Here is a 19,322-nt window from a genome sequence, read left to right as displayed (position 1 = left end):
ATTTAAATCGCTATTTGTGAAATAATTCTTGATGTAGTGAGGTACCTCAAGTTTTAAGATATCATATACTCTCCAATGACAACACGATTAGGCATACAATACTAATGTGAATGCTATGGTTTTCGAGGCTAACTGTTTTTAGTGCGTTGTTGATTATCAGGGGCGATGACTGTTGGGGGACACGAGGGCTGCTACTTCGCTGAATATGGCTGTCCTGACCACAGCCATAGCCTACCAAAGGTTGGCCTTATCCACCACGACGCCTACGCCGAGCACTCATTAAATGCCTTACACAATGAACACAACTGCCTCTCACGCGCATTTCCGCAATATCGTTATTGTGGTAGTCACGTTGATTATCCATACACCAGCATATTTTTACCGACAGGTATAGCTCTTCTATCTTTCATGTACCGCTTGGTTTTCCATCGATTAAGATACAATTGTGGATGTCAAGGTATTCAAGGAAATGATAATGATGTAAAACATTGATTTAATTGATTTTAAACAAGGATGTTTTAGAATGACATTGATATTATAATTCTAAATTCAGCTATTTCAACTTTGAGTTTCTTTATATGTCATTGAAACAGGTAAAACTACAACAGCGGGTGGTGGATGTTGGATTCAAATGGACGCATGCATAGCCGATTCTTCTATACAGTTATCTTTTTATGATGCGTTGGGACAAACAAGTTCGGGATCAGGTAAAATTAGGACTAACATAAGATAATCTATTTATTTTCTTCTTCATTTTCTTTCGATTGAACAATTCATTAATAAAAAAATACGGATGAAACCTTCTGGAATTGATAATCACTCTTGGTCCTGTTTCTTAAACAGACAACAGCCAGGAGATCTGCTTTAACCGGGCGGCATATTACTGGTATCACTGTGGATCTCACAATACCTACCCTGTTACAGCGTTCTTCCGTCCACAAGCAGCTTCCGCCACGTACCCGCCGTCTTAATAAAATGTTTGTTGAACTTAGCTTTTATTGTCCTTTACTGATACTCTTATTCTGAGGTACGTACATTTATATTCACACAGAACAATACCATGTGATGCTATAAAATAGATACATAAAGATCTATATTGCATGTTGAATACAAAATTCTAATGCCATGTAAATGTAAAAAATAATTATACAAAAACATATAAAACATCTCATACTATATGTCATATATAAAAAAATTTGTATACAAAATATGTTGTAAAAAGATTTTAACATTTCCGCCTGAAAAATAACCGTGGGTTATCTTTAATAGTGTTTAAAAACATCAAGTTCTTCTATATGCTTTTCATCGAAAGATAATCGAAAGGTAATCATTGATCCAGGTATATATATATATATCCATCAATCGTTGTGTTTCTATATGCAAGTAAGCTATCCTTATATATGCTTGTGTTTACCATTCCATACAAGACGCACAAAGAGTGGAATGATTTGACTATGCCTCACTTTCAGTCTTATCATGGCTGTTCCTTGGACTCTAATAAAGAACATCCATTCACTAAACCTTCCCTTCCGTTACAAATGGAATTTGTTCGATGAATATTAAAACCACACAAAAGAGGTTCCATTGATGTCATAAGGCACTGCGAAAGATCCTTCATGACATCACAGTTAATAAACATTTTAATGACTTCATCTGAAAATACAAACATATAGGCAGTTTATTATCTAAAACATTTCAAACTTTATTGAATATTTTTTTTTTTTGGGGGGGGGGGGCATTTTGATTAATATTTACCGTTACATCCGACCAATAGTAAATCAACTCCAACAGACTGATAGTCTGTATACACCTGAAAAGAAAAAGGAATCCTTAAATGTCATATGTCCACTTTTTCCAATAAACGATTGCAGTTTTTAAAATGTGATAAAAACCTCATGTATTACCCGTTTTATTGTTTTAACTCCAACAAGATCCACAAAGTTGACTGTCGTGAAATCTATCACAACTTTCCACCGACCATTCATCATTTCTATTTTGGCTAAACTATCCTATATACAAGTAATTGATAACTGATAAAATGCATTTAGTTTTACTTATGTTTCATATGCATTATCTCTTTTCGAGACACAACAATTCAAATTATCTTAATCCAAATATTTCCAAAACAACCAATTAAAAATTCAGTTTCGTTTACTAATACCAGTCAGTATGATAAAGTTAACATATGACATTATCATGTTGTGTAAAAATATTAATTTAATTTAGAAAAGTACATTACATAAAATAGTACTACATTTCTTATTTCAAGAAAGTCTTACTTTAATAGAAGCTTTATTTGGATACATGGTTCTGATTATGAGAACTCTATATGTTTCTTACTGAATCAGTCATTGGGGACAGGGTTTTTGCCTCCTGTTTCTTCGCTTTCCGGAGAACCTTTGGATCAAGTCCAGATTTCTTATAAACAGTCCTCATAAAATGTTCTGCATTGGCAAAATAAACTGGTCCATGGAAATGTATGGCAACGAAATGAGATCCCTCGTCAGACCGAATCTAACGTAAAGATTAACATTTGTAAATCCTCATACTTTCATTAAAAGTAAATTTGTGCACTGGTTTGTTAATGGTGTGATTATCAATGAATCATATATCACGAGATGGTTGATGGCAATATTACCGGTTGATAGCGCTCGGTACTTTTGAAAATGTTAGTTCCTTCAACCAACCCTGCCTCGTATACATCTGTCCTAAAACAAACAAATAAAAAACACCTAAATGTTTGTCAAATTTATATCAAGTTCAATTTGTATTTGTAATGTAATAGTATGTGTGGTGTACCTTTGAGTTCGGAAAGTCACTGTGAAAACGGAGAATACGATTCCGATGATAATTCCTATCTCCGCATCCAGAATAATTGTACTAGCTGCTGTGACAATCCAGATCATCTGGAACAAATTCACGGAAAACATACTGCATACCAAACGTTTAACATTCTATTTGGATTTACATAAAATAACCAATAACTTTTTCTAGTAACCCCTCCCCCAATTTTCCAAACTAATACAAATAATATTGGCAGCACTTTCCTTAATCAACAGCAAATTCATGCTGCTGTTTTAAGTTAATACGATGGACTTACAAAATCTATCTTGGACTTGCGCCACAGTGAGGGTAGCTCGGTGTATTGTAGAAACATTCCCCGTAGACTCATGAGCACCACAGCGGACAGAACACACTGGTAAATGAAGTAAATGTTTGTCACGATAAACATCATGTTATTGCAATATGGAAACAAACAAACTACAGTCTTTAAATGTTGCCTCTGACTGGTCAATTAGGTTTTAACATGAAAATATAAATAAAAAAGTAAATGTATATGAAATGCCAGTGCAATATCAACATTACTATACCTTTGGTAGATGATAAAATAGAGGTCCTATAGCAACGATAACAACTAAGACCACAAGACAACCAAACAAAGACGCCACCTGGGAAATAAAGATCATTCATTGATGGTTCATTTAAAAGACTGGAGTGATAGTGTGCAACTTTTCATGGCTTGTTTAAAAATACCATATTAGATAGTAATTGCAAGGTCGAATTCAACAGTAACAATATAGCATAACCAAGAATATTCTTAAACAAATATCATGTATCAATACATTGACTAATCCAGGAATACCGTTCTGGATGGAAGAACGCCCCTTCCCCCATTTCATTTAGTTTTCCAAAAAATGTGTAGCAGTTCCATTTTATACATTGTATTTGACATTGTCATGACACGTTGTCTTATACACCGCCGTCTCACCTGAGTTTTACCCCCTGCTCCCTCTTGTACCATACTTCTTCCTACCGACCCCGCAGGAATGTACCCAGAAAACAGGGAACAAACCACGCTTCCAGCTCCATATGCTACCATTTCCTATTATGAACACATACACACTAACTTAGAATCGTTGCTATGCGTTTACAGATTTAAAAAGAATATATCAAATTACCCATGCTATAAAATGCTAAACCTGGTTTGAATCGATATCGTAGTTATTTGTCTGGGCTAATATCTTGGCTATGGAAACTGTCTGGGTAAATGCTACTACCCCAATCATAATGGCGTCTTTCAAGTAACGCGAGAAAACGAGAGACAGATCAGGTGGACGAAAGGATGGAAAACTGGAATACAATAAAGCTCATATTATGTCGAATACTTTAATTAACGCATATTGAACTTTAATTGCATATTAATTGAGAACAAGCCTATTCAATTTATTTGAAATACAAAAGTACGAACACATCTGTATTTTTCCCAGTTTTTGTGTTTCTGTCTCGCAAAGACTTTAAGTCATAAACACTAACGATTATGCCAAAGGGGAGTAAAATCAAAAATCTCTGAGAGAGCTGAGGGTTAAGATGATGCCTCAGTCAATATCAATACAATATTATGAAGTAATTTGCTGGCCTTTGTGTTGGCCGTTGTTACTACTCACCCCGCGGGGATCTCTCGGACAACATTCAGTCCGTTGTTCTCGGATAACTTTGCAACGTACGCAATCACTGTTGCTAGGACAACCTTCGTACCAAGATGAAGAAAAATCAAACGCAAAACCACACTTTACACATTGAAAGACATCGAATGCTTGTTTGATTACACTAATGATTTGCTATACTCACCACGATGAGATCAGCTGGAATGGGGACCTTGAGTTTTGTCTTGTAACGGATGTTGATATGGACTTTGACGATGTACAGAATGACAAAAGAAAAACAAAATATGAGCAATGGAAGCCACTGTGTACCATCGATACCTCTCAGGATGTCTATCCAGGTCTGTAATTAAAATAAAATAATATTCATTTATTTTTATTTTTATTTACTCTTTATCATCTTTTACAAAATTTCTCTCCTTTTTCGACATCCTCTGTTGTTCTTTTACTTCAATGGATTATGTTTTTATTCTGAAAAATTCACAATAAATCTTAGGCGATGGGTTCTAGGATAAACTTTAAGCATCGAAAGCTGAAATGTTTAAAACACCCCCTACACCACTATCTGAGGCAATAAGCGTCAGTTTTGTGATTTATTTTGGGGGATTCGATTACTCAGTGGCATTCGAACATATAAATAATGTATATTGAGCTATATTTGTAAGTTTTGGCGATTAAAAATATGATGTACATGTTCAATATATTTTGACGTATGCTTGGCAATATCAAATTTAATTATGCAGGCTTTATTTCTCGGACATCGACTTCAAGAATTTTAAATTTGCTATAATGCAATCTTATATAAATAACCTACAATGTGCTAAAATGACAACTAGTTTACTGAGTTTTTGTGTGATAAACGATTAAAATGATTAACTGATTCCTAGAAAAAGCGAGGTACATTACGTGTAATCCATTTCTAACTAACCACTAGTGATACACAAATCTACCATAAATATGTACAAAGCGATAACTGTTATCTAATATTAATACAAAAATTGGATACAGCGCAAATGACACTTGATAACGTGATGTCCATAGCAAAGCAAAAATACAGACACGTGGCATCGGGATGGGAGGACACTCTTTCTGGCAGCAAACATTTTTTCTAAAATATTCATGTAGAAAACTGAGTTTTCGTGGCATCTAAGTAAAAATAAGAAAACTGATAGTGAAATTAATGTTATAGGTATACAATATAGGTACAGCCCCCATCCTCTCCCCAATGAATGAGGATTTTTATGCTTATACGAATTTTCCTCCTTTTTTTCTTGTCAAGATTTTTTGGATGAGTCCCCCCCACCACTTAAAAAAAACGATGCTACGTGCCTGCAAATATCAGAATTATCTTGATCAGCACATATGAAATATGTTTTTTTTCCTCCAGATCTGTCAGCTTATATTAATATTTAATACCTACAAAATAATTCTTTAAAGAAGAGAAACCCAGTATCTTGATAATGTTATTCGCAGTCTTTTTAATAAAGTACTACAGTGGAAAAATAAAGGCATGATTATAGTACGGTTTCTTTCTAGATATAGTATTCAGAGAATCGCATGTAATGGGTTTTAAATTTACAGAACTGACCTTAATTGTCTTGTAGTACCCATTATGTCGCACAACATCCAGACCAAAGATGTGCTTGGCCTGCGCAGTGATGATCTGGACAGCCACAGCTGACGTAAACCCGCTCACCATGGGCTCTGGCATGTAGGTGGTGATGATGCCAAAACCAAACCTACCCAGGATTATCTACGAAATAAAGCCAACAAAATCACTACTCGATTTATTGTTATCGCTGATGCTAAAACCAAACCTACCCAGGGCTATCTACGAAATTTAGCCAACAAATCAATGTTCGAGTCATCGATATCAAACCTTTTCAAGAGCAACCGTGTGAGTTTTTGTCAGTTTGACAATTAAGCAAGAAACAAAAAATAAATATTCAAATATTATCATAATTTTTCTGTTTTCTCCAAAATATGGTTCTTTGCAAAATTTTATGGAGAAAACTTGAAATAAAAACCCATTCCAAGCACATGTGAATTAAACATTTTCTATTGTACTAAAATGTTTTTACTGCATATCTTTTGGATATACATAAAACTGCAATGTTAACGCTTAAAAATATTTTGTTGATCAATACCAATTTGTAAATCCAGTACAGGAAGTAACAGTTACCATGGTTATCCCTGAAATTAATGACAGAGCGCTAGCAAGGTCGATTTTGAACCTGTTGATGGGGGTGTCAGGCAGCTGTCCCTGAGAAACACCGGGTAAAGGAAAGCCTTCAACTGTACTGTTTGACTGTTTGTAGCTAGACATGTTGTACTCGGGTGAGCTCAGCACGGCATGGGCAGTGAGATTCTGAGCAATGAGACTTTGGTCTGTGTTTAGGCCGGAATAAGATAGAGCGTCATCCAATACGGAAGCAATCATAAGACTTACAATCGATATACAGCCTGTAGAAAAGAAAAGAAGTGTCACTGTCAGAATAGGTTAATTAAAAAACCCCACCAAAACAGCAATCAGAAGTTAACAAAATACTTAGTAGCTTTATGAAGTATGTTACGAATAATGTAACGTATATATGTTATTTGCCGATTAACCATAGTTCTAAAAATAATTTTAAAATAATAAAATATGAAATAAGCGAATTTCAGTAGTCTTGTAATACATTTCAAACAGTACACCTTACCCATCGACACGTGCTTTGACGTGCCAAGGAAGAAGTAAACGAGTGGACCAAAGAACGATATGTATAGCCCACATATCGGGGGAAGCGAAGAAAGCATGGCGTACGCCATACCTACAAAAAATCATTATTAAAAGTATTAATATAAAAAATTAAACATAAAAAATTCCAAAGATGTCTTAAGATGATAATGAAAACCCATTTTTTGTATGTTATAAAGCTTCAATTTAAATGTTATATTTTTTACCCAAACACTGGGTGGTCTGTTGATTTTTTAGAATAAAGGTTTGAAGTTAAAAAAAAAATCCTCAAAATTTTACACTATGATTGAGATTTCATGACATTGAACGTTAATTAAAGCAATCCGAAGACTCAAATTCTGAATAAACAACATCCTTCAAAAATTTGTTGTTTGGCAAAAATTGTACTGATCGGCTGTCGATTTTAAAAGAAAAATAAAAGTTGACAAATAAAAACACGTTCAATTTACATGTGGTAATCATTTTCTTTTAAAATCTTGAATTGTTATAGTCTGTCCCAAGTTATTGCTTCCATCGCTTTTTGATGATTTTTAATAAAATTACACATACCTGTGATAGAAATACAGTTGAAATCATTAAAAGGGAATATATCCAAGATATCTTTATTGAACAATTATCCCTTTCCACTCAGAAAAGTTCACAGGAACGAAAACAGATTCCTTATGGAGATTTATAATGGGGAATGTTTACATCTTTTCTCCATTCGGAATACACTCGGAATACATCGCGCAATTTTTTAACGTTATCATCCGGGCTTATTAATGGCTGTTGCAATGCAAAATCTCCGTAGACTTTCAATTTTGGGATGTGTATTGAAACCTGAAGCGGTAGAGGGGGCGTTTCAAAACAGATAATCTGGACATTTTTCATATTAGTGGATGAACGTAGTTTGAGCACAAAGGTATTTACTATTATTGAAATATCAAGCAAAAAGTGGTGGAAGCAAAAACTCGGGACAGAGTATAGCTTGTTGAATTTAAATCAGGAGTTTTCTCCATAGTGTTCATTTTATTTTTAATTGCATAAATGGCGCACCATACTCATTCAGCCAAGTGTACATTTCGAATTTCCTCAATAGTCAATGACTCAAAAGAAAAGTAGAGAGATTTTACCTTGTGGAATTTGCATCACCCCCACGGTAAGTCCTGATATTACGTCATTAGCAAGATAATCCTTCACTTTATAGGAACGCAAAGTACCCAGGAAGGGAAACGTAGTTCGTGCACAGTTTTGGTAATAATTTCTGGAGTGACTGGACACATATTTTCGACATAATTTTTGTAGCTTCCGGTATAAAGCACCCCGATCTCCATTTTCCTTCTTGAATCTTTCATTGAACTTCGAAGTATATGCATATTCCATGATTTTTCAATCATTAATTAACGTTAAACCTCGATAAAACCACCCAGTGATATTACCTACACGTAATCGGAGGTCGCATTTCAACTGTTGAACAGCGTTAAATAACCATGGTCCTAAGCTTTGTTTGAACTAGCTTCTGCTTCTGAAGTTCTGTGTTTGAATAGTGTTTGTTTATAAAGTTTTGTTGAGTTGATTAGGATTATATGTAATTATGTTTTCGGTCAATCCACATGACGGATTCTTTTTATACTTCGTGTAAATTTGATATCATTTTAAAACTTTTACATCCAATGTCCGCAGAATTTAAAAATTCTAGAACTAGGCCTAATTAAGAGAATGAAAATATACAGTAGACAAGCTTGTGAAATAGATTCGTTTGACGTTTATAAAAAAATACATTCTTTTACGAAGGTTGAATTAATTATGATGGTATTATGATGATGATTAAGATGATTAATAAAAATGAAAAAAGGTAGCCTGGCCGTGAATCTCTCTCTCTCTCTCTCTCTCTCTCTCTCTCTCTCTCTCTCTCTCTCATATTTCTGCATTTTTATTGGGGATACTCAGTAATGGTTTTTTGTTTGTTTTAGTATTAACAAGGAAGCAGATTGTTTTAAGGATCTATGAGGAAGCGACTTCCAACTGTTAAATTAATCGGATACAACTTTTCACCTTTGATATAAAATAATCAAATCAACCGGAAATTTCCTTTTGTGTTTTTTAAATATTATGAAAATAAGGAATTTATATATTGAAATACAGAAATATGGTATCCGTTGAATAAAGTATTATAAAGTTCCTTGTTCGTTTAGTTTGACCCAAATCTACTTTCGGTTTACTTCAAAACGAAGGGGTCCCACACAGGATTAAGATTTAGCTGAAAATACAATCTAGGCTAAATTGTCTATAATAACATACGAGTACTATGAATCATGAACTTATACTTGTGGTTGCTAAAATGGGAAGAATTTTAAAATATTCATGAGAAACTACATTTAATTTACACCTTTTTGTGTACTATTATGTATGTCTAATTAATATTAATTAAGTCTCCCCTTTACATTTCATAGGCATTGCTCCCGACACATTTTGTTAGTGTATAGCATTTATTAGCCTACGCTCTTGTGAAACACATATTTCTTTGTATGAATCATTATTTACAATATATGGTTGGAAAAATGCACAAACAATAATACTTTTGCAATTAGTTGTGCAATGATGTAGGCATATGTTGTGAAGATTGAACACCAGAATTAAGCAGGGCACGTAGAAGCATGTGTTTTGGAATAAGGTTGTTGTGCGTAACTTATTTAAGTCTGGTTTTGTACTGTTTTATAATATATTATCTTTATTTTGAATACATGCGAATCAAAATAAGATTTAAACTATGACTCGGCTTTTGTCATATCTCTTTATTTTGGTTTACAGATTGTTTATTGCCATGGATACAGTGATGGCGCGACAAGAGTACAATGAAAGGTAAATTTAACTGCAAACTACAACGACTCACATTAAATTCGTTTTATTTTCCGTTCAATTTTAATTTAACAGATTTTAACATTAACATATTTATGAATACATTCATTATTTCATCGACTATTGCATGTATAGATTCGAACATGGTAAAAAATGCACAGTACGGAAATTATACAGATCCTTTGAGATGTTATGATATTGATTCATATAGGTACAAAACTATAATTGAAACTACCATAGTGGTCTTAAATGATCATGCATTATTCTTTGTAAAGTACAATGATCAAAAGAATGATCTTCACGACTGAACCTTGTCTAGAAGTGAATATGATATCCTGTAGTATGATGGTTTTGGGTGGCAGTGATATAGAATCTCCATGTAATATTTTGGGTTGGTTGCTTGGGTTTATTACTAAGTTTTTTTTCTTCTGATTTTCTGTATAGACAACAACAAATGCAAGCGGATGAAGGTCAGGGAGCGCAGTTTAGATCCCGAGATGAATGGATAGACACTTTACCGAAAGCTTGGAGGTCTCATGTTTTGTTGGAAAAGGAGACCCAACTCAAAGAGTAAAATCCTAACATAGGTTTAGAATAATCGATCTGATAAGCATTGTAAACATTTCGGTTCAAAAGGCTTATATCACTTTCTATATGCAAAATATTCTAAATTTCAGGTCTTTCATATATTTTACAAATCTTCTCAAGGGATTCAAGAGGAATTGTCGCCAATTAGAAAGATTTGCCGAGTATGGTGATCCTTTTTAAACTTCAAAATAGATTAAACATCCGCGAGTTGAAATTGATTGCAATATTTTACAATAATATATATTTGGTACGAGCAGTTATCATTATTTTCATTCATATTTTTCTCATGATATTTCCAGTAAACCTGAGCATAATTTTAAATTGAGATTCATCTCTGACATCAATGATGAAGAATATGATTCTATTCTCTCTGGAATGGAAAATGAGCAAGTCAAATTCCCATTTTTTAAAATTGTTTCCCATTTAAAACGGTAGGTGATAATGAAGTTTACAAAAATTATTTTTGAAGTATGTGTGTTGAACATATTAATACTTTTTATGCTGCAGTAAGTTCATAATTGTTGAATTACAAATTTGATAGTGATCTGGATCAGCTTGTTGAAGAATGTGCCAAACAGAAAAGAACCGCCATTACAATGTGTGAAAACATTGCGGAAATTGAAGGGTGGGGCCAACACATATATTATACAGCTTTTTAAGATATTTAAGTTTTCCATTGTAGCACACTAAACAATGAATGTCGCAGTTATTTGAACGGAATGCATGATATTTACTGAACCTCATTTCTCAGAATGATATTCTTGAATCTCAGTATGTTAGGTTAATATCTATTTACGAATAATAATGTACAAAACTATGTATTATTAAACAAAGTAAATTTGACAAAAAACGAGTGTCCAAACTTTACAAAATGTATGAATCATCATGGAGTTCACACACCAAACTGTCCATAAATATAACCTGTATGACGTTTGAATTAGAAGACACTGTCAAACACTTTAGCATTATCATTGTAATATAGTCCATCAATCTAATTCAATTTATTTAACATTAAAGGGGCATGGTCCCGATTTTTGTCAAAAATTATTTTCTCGTTTTTAATTTTCACAATGCTTTAGTAAGGAATTTTTAACAGCCAACCAAAATTTGAGTGTCAGTGGTTGAGTTATAAGCGAGATACAGATATACAGAGATCACAAATCTTTGTTTTGTAAACAAAGTTTTTGTTTACAGTTTTAATGTTGATAAGAAAATTCCAGGTTTAGGCCTAGAATGAATGTGACAAATGCTAAGAACTGTTTGTTTATATCCAAAACAAATTAGCAGATAGAAAACTTCAGCATGACTTTTTTAAAGGTATATTAAACCAATGTTAAAAAAATAAAAAAAATAAAAAGTATATTAAACCATTTTTTTTGGTTAAAAAAAAAAAGACAGGAGCCTTTTTTACATAACAAAGAATTGTAAGCTCTGTATCTTACTTTTAACTTAACGACTGAAACTCAAATTTTGATTGATTATTAGGAATGCATTACTAAAGCATTGTAAACAATAAAATAGAAAAATAAAATTTGACGAAAATCGTGACCATGCCCCTTTAAATTTAAATGATATTGATCAATTCTATTTGTCCATAGGAAGCCGAAATATGTTCCATTAAAAGCTTGGCATCTTTTAGATAACGACTCTAAACAATTTGTCATTCGTGTACAGCAAGGCGCGGAGGCAGATAAAGCACAACTACAGCATATTTCTCGAGGATTATTGTAAGGAAAAATATTGCTTATTCAATTTTATGAAATTTAAGATTTGAATTTCATATATTCTCTCCTGATGTTATGCAATCTCTTAATCAAGTAAGGAAATACATGTATATAAATTATATTATAATTTATATAATTATCTTAATATGTTGCGAATACTTGAAGGGAAAAATGTCAATTACTATATATTTCAGTGGATTCTGTTAAAACAACGGATGAAGTGGTAATCATGATAAAGATAAGAAAATTTTTGGTTATATAGAATGTGTATAACTGTCTATTTTATTATTGTAGGAGTTTATTGAACATGATCTGCAAGTTACAGGACGAAAATGTTACGTAAGATAAACATGTTTTTAGAGAAGTGGAGTTTACAATTTGATTCATTATATATATATATTGCTTGTTATACATAAACTGTCAAAAGAAACAACAATCTTACAGGTTTAAAAGAGATATTGAAGCAGTGTGCAGAAAAAATATAAAAGTTGAGCAGTAAGTAAAATTATAAAATTGTTATCTTGGATGTCTTGATATGTTTAGGAAGTTGACAAATCAAAGCAGAAATTGATATGATATACAGAAATATTCAATTCAAAATTCAAATTGTAGAGCCTATGGTCGTGTTCAACCTTTTGTGCAATACTTAGTTAATAATTGTAATTCAGGGAAAAAGCATCCATAGAGGAAGAGTTATCAATCAGTACAGCACACATTCAATCTCTTCAAAATCATTTGAGAACTAAAACAGCATCACAGGGCCAAACACTGGCGAATTATGTCAGACAACTGGAGAAACAGGTTAAAGAATTGGAACAGAGAAACAACACATGTGTCAATCAACTGGAGAAACAGGTCAAAGAACTGCAACGGAAAAGCATCGAATGTGAAAAGAAAGTCGATGCACTTAAGCTGGAAAAGGAAGCATTACTTACGCGGTAAATACCAATTGTTAGTGTATCAGTTTATATTTACTTTTTTCCAGAATCGTTTCTGTGATGACACTACGAATCAATTTTGAATTCTGTAAGGTATAGTACAATACATTTCACCAATGACGCAAATAACGTACTGTTGGGGAGAATTCAGGGTTTTCATAAATTAAATGAAAATGATATCAACATTTGAAATATAAAATTTTAATCGAACATTATATCACTATAAGTAATAACGAATCATTCTTTTAAATATAATGAGGTGATAATAATGGTCGCGACGTGATCAAATCTATCCTAAAGCCCTTCGGTCTATTTAAACAATTAAATGCTTTCTTTGGTGATTCATTCGGGTTAAGAAAGCGGCAACATTGCAGAAAAATCCATAACCCCGCGCTAACGGGTTATGTAATTATACCCCCGCAAACGAAGTTTAGGGGGGTATATTGGTTTCACCCTGTCCGTCTGTCCGTCTGTTTGTCTGTCCGTCCGTCCGTATGTCCGTCTGTCTGTAGACGCAACTTTGTCCCCCCTATAGAATTTTTTATTACTGCATGGAACAGTTTGAAAATTTGTACATATGTTGAACACTATCTGAAGATGTGCACCTGCAATTTTTTTTAAGATCAGACAAGATTTAATGATTTTATGACAGTTTTCATTTTCCTTATTCTATATATTGTACACTAATGTTGAAAAGTAAGGGAGGTAATCCTTAGAGATTTTATTAATTAATTAATAGAAAACACTCTAAAATATATTTATATAAATACATCCAGATGGAGTTTTTTGTCTTTATGTCTTAATGAATAAAAAAAAAATATTTTTTATAAGTATTCTATCAACTGACAATGCAAAGTTTTTGTTTGTCAATGATAAATTCTTAGGAGCTAATAAGAACATCAAAGACAAGTGTGGCTGAATTCATTTGTCCCAAGGGAGCCATTATCGGAGCCATGGTTCAGATGGAGCATGTGTTTAGGGGAAATTGATAATCTGTAAAGTGGGTGATGGTTTTGGGGCTATTTTAAAACTGTTTCATGTAAACCAAAAGGTCTATCATTATAAGGAAATAAATAATATAATTATTAATAAAGAAGTTAAACTATTTTTAGAGGTTGTTTAAATTTATTTGTCAAGTAAATTGATGAAGTGACCCTATTGGGCATTAATTTAAATGAAATTCAAAATTACTGATATGATTGTAGTGTTTTGGCAATTTTAAAATTGTTTGTAATATTAAATTTCCTTTTTTTTTTTTTTTTTACATATTTTTACATAGTATGGTAATTATGGTAATGTTTTGGGAGTTTATTAAATTTATACAAGTTCATCAAAGAAAATCATAGTCCTATGGGATCAATTTTCTGATATGGAGTTCCATTGTGCCATAAGAGAAAGTGAGGAAAATTTGAAACAACTAATTGCATCTGTCAAGACTCTTATTAGAAAGATATTGAAAGTTTTATCAACAGAAGAGCATTGCTTGGCTACCGGTATTTCTATTCACTGCAAAGGGAGGGGTTATTGTCATTTTGTTGGTTTTTCTTTAAATCAATTAAATTAAAAAAATATATCATCAAATACATACATTTATAAATGTATTACTGTTATTGATATCTATTTACGGTGAAATTCTGACAATTTTGATTTTAATTTTTCTTTGTTAACTAATTTTTTTTTTTTTTTACAATTCTAGAATTTTTTTTTGTATGTGTTCCAAACCTTTATTATTCAATTCAATTATTTGTCCCATTTGAAATTAGCCTAGCGGGGGTATTAGTCCCATTAGGACAGTTCTAGTTTTTTTCTGCAATGATCGCTACCTTCACACCCCACATAAATCATCAAAGAAAGCTGTTTATTGTTTATATTTACATATTTCTATTCACAAATTAATAAATTGATGGTAAAAAGTAAGATTTAATTTAATTTAAAAGTAAAAGTTAAATTAACTTGAATACTGTTCATGTGCATCAGTACTTTTAGCTTGAAGAAACAGCCAAATCGTCTTCTATGGGAATCATACAGTCCGTGGTTGTTCCTAGGTCGTTGTAGGTTTTGACCAATCGATAAACAGGGCGTGTAGATTTTATGACAGTCAGGCTGTTTCTATAGAGCTATGAATTACCAATAAGTTTCCGTAAGAAATAGATGGAATCATACTCGGTATATGTAAACATTTTGATTTGATCACGCCCGACCAAAATTATCACCTCATAATACATGTACTTAGAAAAGATGTACTCAACACCTCTTGACTACTTTTTACGACTACACAAAACACTGTTTATAAATCACCATAGTAGGTTGTCTATCTCTGTAGCACAATGTGTATAGCTTCGGACAACTGACCCATAGGTCCCGAGTTGAAATACAACGGGCTTTTGTTTTTATGAAAGGCGATAGATGTTTCAAATTTTATCCCCCCCCCCCCCCAATTGATTTTTTTCTGTAAAGTAAACGAAGAAAACATGCAATAATTCCATAGATAGATAGATATATCCAATGAATATAAAAGTTTTGACTTTTATGTTAAACTTCCAAAGATGTGTAGGTCCTAAAGGAGCTCACCTGAAAGACCTAGCTGCAGGTCTGTGGCTCCCAATGTAAAAAAAATTCTTATGGACGACTTGAGAGCTACAATGCCTCACATAGAGTAAAAAACTGCAATTTACGGCGCACAAAAAATATGCTAGTTTTGGACTGATTAATCTAATTTCCGAACACGTTCTGTACAAATATTTGATTCCAAATAATTTCTCGGACATTTTACTTTAGATATCGTCACTTCACTTGCCTCTGATATTCTTTTAAACACCATCACCAGTCCCGTTAAATGAAATGGTGCAGTTTTTTAACATGTAAAAAAATGGCTCTCGATCTCGACGTGAATTATGTACTTCATTTTCCGAGGTCGGCTAGGATGTTTTAGAGAAAGTCTGAGGCAAGTAATGTGACGATATCAGTAGTAAATTGCCAAAAGAATTTAATGGTACTATATAATTGTTTTCACAGAATTTGTGTGAAAATAAGGTGAATTGGTCCACAACTATCGCTTTTTTGTACGCCGTAAATAGCATTTTTTTTTACTATGGAAGGCATTGTAGATCCCAGGTCGTCCATCAAAATTATTTATTCAGACCTGGAGCTACAGACCTGTAGCTTTGAAAGATCATGTGAGCTTTTCTGATCACATTTAATATGGATTTCGTCTGTTTGTCCATCTGTGAACATTTCTACATTTTTACAGACCTAGAGGACCTATTTCAACTAACAATGCACGAAACAACCATGGACAAAGGGCTCTTTTAATAGAAATGATGACGCCCCTTTCTAGTTTGAGATAAAAAAAAAAAAGGGAGTTGTTTAAAAAATGTTCTTTTCAAGAAACAAAATATTCTGTTTTATCTAAACTTTTTCCTTGATATTATTAGCTTTCTGATTTATGTTGGATTTAAGTTTGTTTATAATAACCCGAGAGGAAATTTCGTAATGGGGGTTCAAACCTTATAATAGAAAAAATAATTATAGAACTCATTAGAAATCAAATTTAAATAATTCTCCTGAATATATCAAAGACTATATTTCTTACTTTAATTCAGAAGCAAGCTACAAGAAAGAACTCGTACTAGATTAATAAACTAGTCGAATTATCCACTTAGATTAAGTTGTTTTCACTGTACAGTGAAAAGAAAAAAATCATATGCCACTTTAACAAAGTGGTTGTACATGTAATTTAAAGGGGCATGGTCACGATTTTGATTAAATTCTATTTTTTCTGCTTTTATTATTTACAATGCTTTAGGAATGTATTAATAAAATGAAATCTTAGAATCAATCGTAGAGTTATAAGCAAGATACAGGACTCACAATTCTTTGTCATCTAAACAAGGCTCGTGCCCTGTTTTTGTTTACATAGGTTAAATATACCAGTAAAAAAAATTCCAAGCGTATTTGTATATTTCCTACTATACTTCATCAGCATAAATAAACAGTTCCTAAATTTTAACACATTCATTTTAGGTCTAAAACTGGAATTTTTATTTCAACATTAAAAATGTAAACAAAAACTTTGTTTACATAGCGAAGAATTTCAAGCTCTGTAACTTGCCTATAACTCAACGAATGACACTCAAATTTTGGTTGCTTACTAGATATGCCTTTCTGAGGCATTGTTGACATTAAAATCGGAAGAATAATTTTTGACTAAAATCATGACCATGCCTCTTTAAAGGACAAATTCCACTTTTTAACAGGCTAAGTGAGATTGCAGGGACGAGGTTAACGTCCAACAACCCTGGAATCACGGACCTGAGTGACGAGTTCCGGCCCCTGAAGCTGAACGACATGTTCCGTGAAATGTACGACGACAAATGGACGGACGCCATGGAGGATCTCAGCTCTGGGGGCATCCAGGACAAGGTGGCCGTCACCCTCCTGCTGCAGATAGTTAAGGTTGGTCCAAGACGTTAGGTATAGCATATGTCATTCATATCCTCCATTGTTTGTCAAAGGATGGAGCGGTAGTGTTACGGTATTACTGTTTATTTTCTGTTCGTAGGAAGCCTTTGGTGTCTGCACGGATACCCATCTAATGCTGTTATTGTTACCAGAGTGTCAACTACTAGAATGTGTCCAGGGGAGTGATCCCTCTCAAAGAAAGGTGGTACCCTAGAACCTTTATAGTTATCTTACAAAAACACTATCTGTGTTTTAATGCCCATCCATGTTGGGCTACTGGCTCTATACAATGATTGATCAAGAGGTGTGATAACTAAGTATTGCGGGAACTAATTACCGTATAACTTATGGAGATTAAATAAGTTTATTAATTTATATAAAAGGTTTGGTGTTTGTCAAAAAGGTTTAACTTAATCATAAGAATGTACAGTTACCTAATAGTTTTTTGGAAAGCTATTTTTTTTCTAAACTTATACCATGTATTTTATAGATTATAGTGTAACACTTGAAAGAAAGTGTTTTATTGTTTAATTAAATCTAACCAGCAGTACGTTAATAGTTAGCAGATTTATGAAAAAATGAAATGAATTTGATGCAGTACTGTTATTTAATTCATTAGCTGCATGCGTTGGATAATATACTAACTGAGGAAGACAGAACAGGTCTGCGCAGATCTACTGGCGAATTGAAGAGGAAACACCACAAGGACCTGATTCAGGCCTGTCAAACGGTAACTACCAACGTATCTGTATAATACTTTTGCAAGCTGCATATTATTATATTTACTCGTTTTGATAAATAGAAAATGAAGTTAATTTTTAAAAAATATAATTTTTGCACTTTCAGAAGTTTACTTCTATCGTTTCTAAACTGATCCAACGCAGAATGCAGTTGTGTACCAGTTCTGGAGATTGTGACGTTTATAGAGGAGACAGGGATAAGCTGTGTGAACAACATGAACAAAAAGGGGACTTTGGAAAAGCAGTATACAAGAAGGCAGCAAATCCTCCAGAAACCGAGTATCATAATACTCCAAAGAGGCAAAAATTTACCACAGGTTCCAACTCCCTTAATCTTAGCAATGCAGAAGGGAAAGAAAATATCCCTGACAGAAAAGCAAATTCCGCTAGGGCTGATTTTGCTAAGCCTATCGAAGACGGTCATGTAGCCGAGCCAAGCGAGATAACTCTGGACAATGATAAGTTTTCTAATGTTTTGAATTTTGCGAAAGATGTCGTTGAAGTCTGCTGGTGGATGCGGTGTACTCAACCTCCAGTTCATCTAGACTTCAGTATTCCAGTAGATGGGAAATTCAGTCCAGAACTGTATAAAGCCTACACAAAATCGGGCCAGACCATTGATTATGTTGTGTGGCCTGTGATGTATTTACATGAAAATGGACCCCTCTTGTCTAAAGGTGTGGCCCAACCAGTGTAATGCTAATTCTCAGCAAAACCGAATCGCATTCCGAATGTAATATGTATAAATGACGCATAATACTCTCTCTCTCTCTCTCTCTCTCTCTCTCTCTCTCTCATGAAAATATATTCAGGATGTTATCTTTATGAATAAAGTGGCTGATATGATAAGTTTA

The 19,322-nt window shown here is 33.3% G+C and overlaps 3 protein-coding genes across 5 annotated transcripts in view; 2 read left to right on the top strand and 1 right to left on the bottom strand.

Moving 5' to 3' along the window:
- LOC105348940 (uncharacterized) overlaps positions 1–982 on the top strand; it is a 9,685-nt gene extending 8,703 nt beyond the window's left edge. For both annotated transcript variants that reach the window (XM_034444085.2, XM_034444086.2), the window contains exons 20-22: positions 161–388; positions 594–707; positions 844–982. In XM_034444085.2, coding sequence (XP_034299976.2) covers positions 161–388; positions 594–707; positions 844–971 — 470 coding nt within the window. In that variant the 3' untranslated portion in view covers positions 972–982. The remainder of the gene's footprint in view (positions 1–160; positions 389–593; positions 708–843) is intronic.
- LOC105348941 (prestin) lies at positions 957–8,697 on the bottom strand. Its single transcript, XM_034444087.2, has 16 exons — positions 8,292–8,697; positions 7,142–7,252; positions 6,625–6,905; positions 6,031–6,195; positions 4,630–4,785; positions 4,446–4,528; positions 3,981–4,131; positions 3,770–3,883; positions 3,372–3,449; positions 3,101–3,196; positions 2,800–2,906; positions 2,639–2,708; positions 2,341–2,514; positions 1,905–2,009; positions 1,756–1,810; positions 957–1,653 (listed from the first exon to the last, which is right to left on the bottom strand). Exons 1-16 carry the CDS (start codon positions 8,539–8,541, stop codon positions 1,475–1,477), a joined length of 2,175 nt encoding a protein of 724 aa, XP_034299978.2. The 5' UTR covers positions 8,542–8,697; the 3' UTR covers positions 957–1,474.
- Positions 8,195–19,322, top strand: LOC105348935 (uncharacterized). 2 transcript variants are annotated; one of them, XM_066074864.1, is made up of 14 exons: positions 8,195–8,317; positions 9,970–10,020; positions 10,462–10,587; positions 10,695–10,766; positions 10,905–11,036; positions 11,147–11,230; positions 12,204–12,332; positions 12,624–12,668; positions 12,774–12,824; positions 12,998–13,267; positions 17,524–17,722; positions 17,829–17,930; positions 18,348–18,458; positions 18,575–19,322. In XM_066074864.1, exons 2-14 carry the CDS (start codon positions 9,983–9,985, stop codon positions 19,163–19,165), a joined length of 1,950 nt encoding a protein of 649 aa, XP_065930936.1. In that variant the 5' UTR covers positions 8,195–8,317; positions 9,970–9,982; the 3' UTR covers positions 19,166–19,322. The 2 variants fall into 2 exon arrangements, with proteins under 2 accessions (XP_065930936.1, XP_065930935.1); XM_066074863.1 differs by lacking the exon at positions 8,195–8,317 and adding an exon at positions 9,801–9,838.

This window comes from Magallana gigas, chromosome 2 (genome assembly GCF_963853765.1).
Source record: "Magallana gigas chromosome 2, xbMagGiga1.1, whole genome shotgun sequence".
In the NCBI taxonomy this organism is placed as follows: domain Eukaryota; kingdom Metazoa; phylum Mollusca; class Bivalvia; order Ostreida; family Ostreidae; genus Magallana; species Magallana gigas.
This window is presented reverse-complemented; position numbering and strand designations above follow the sequence as displayed.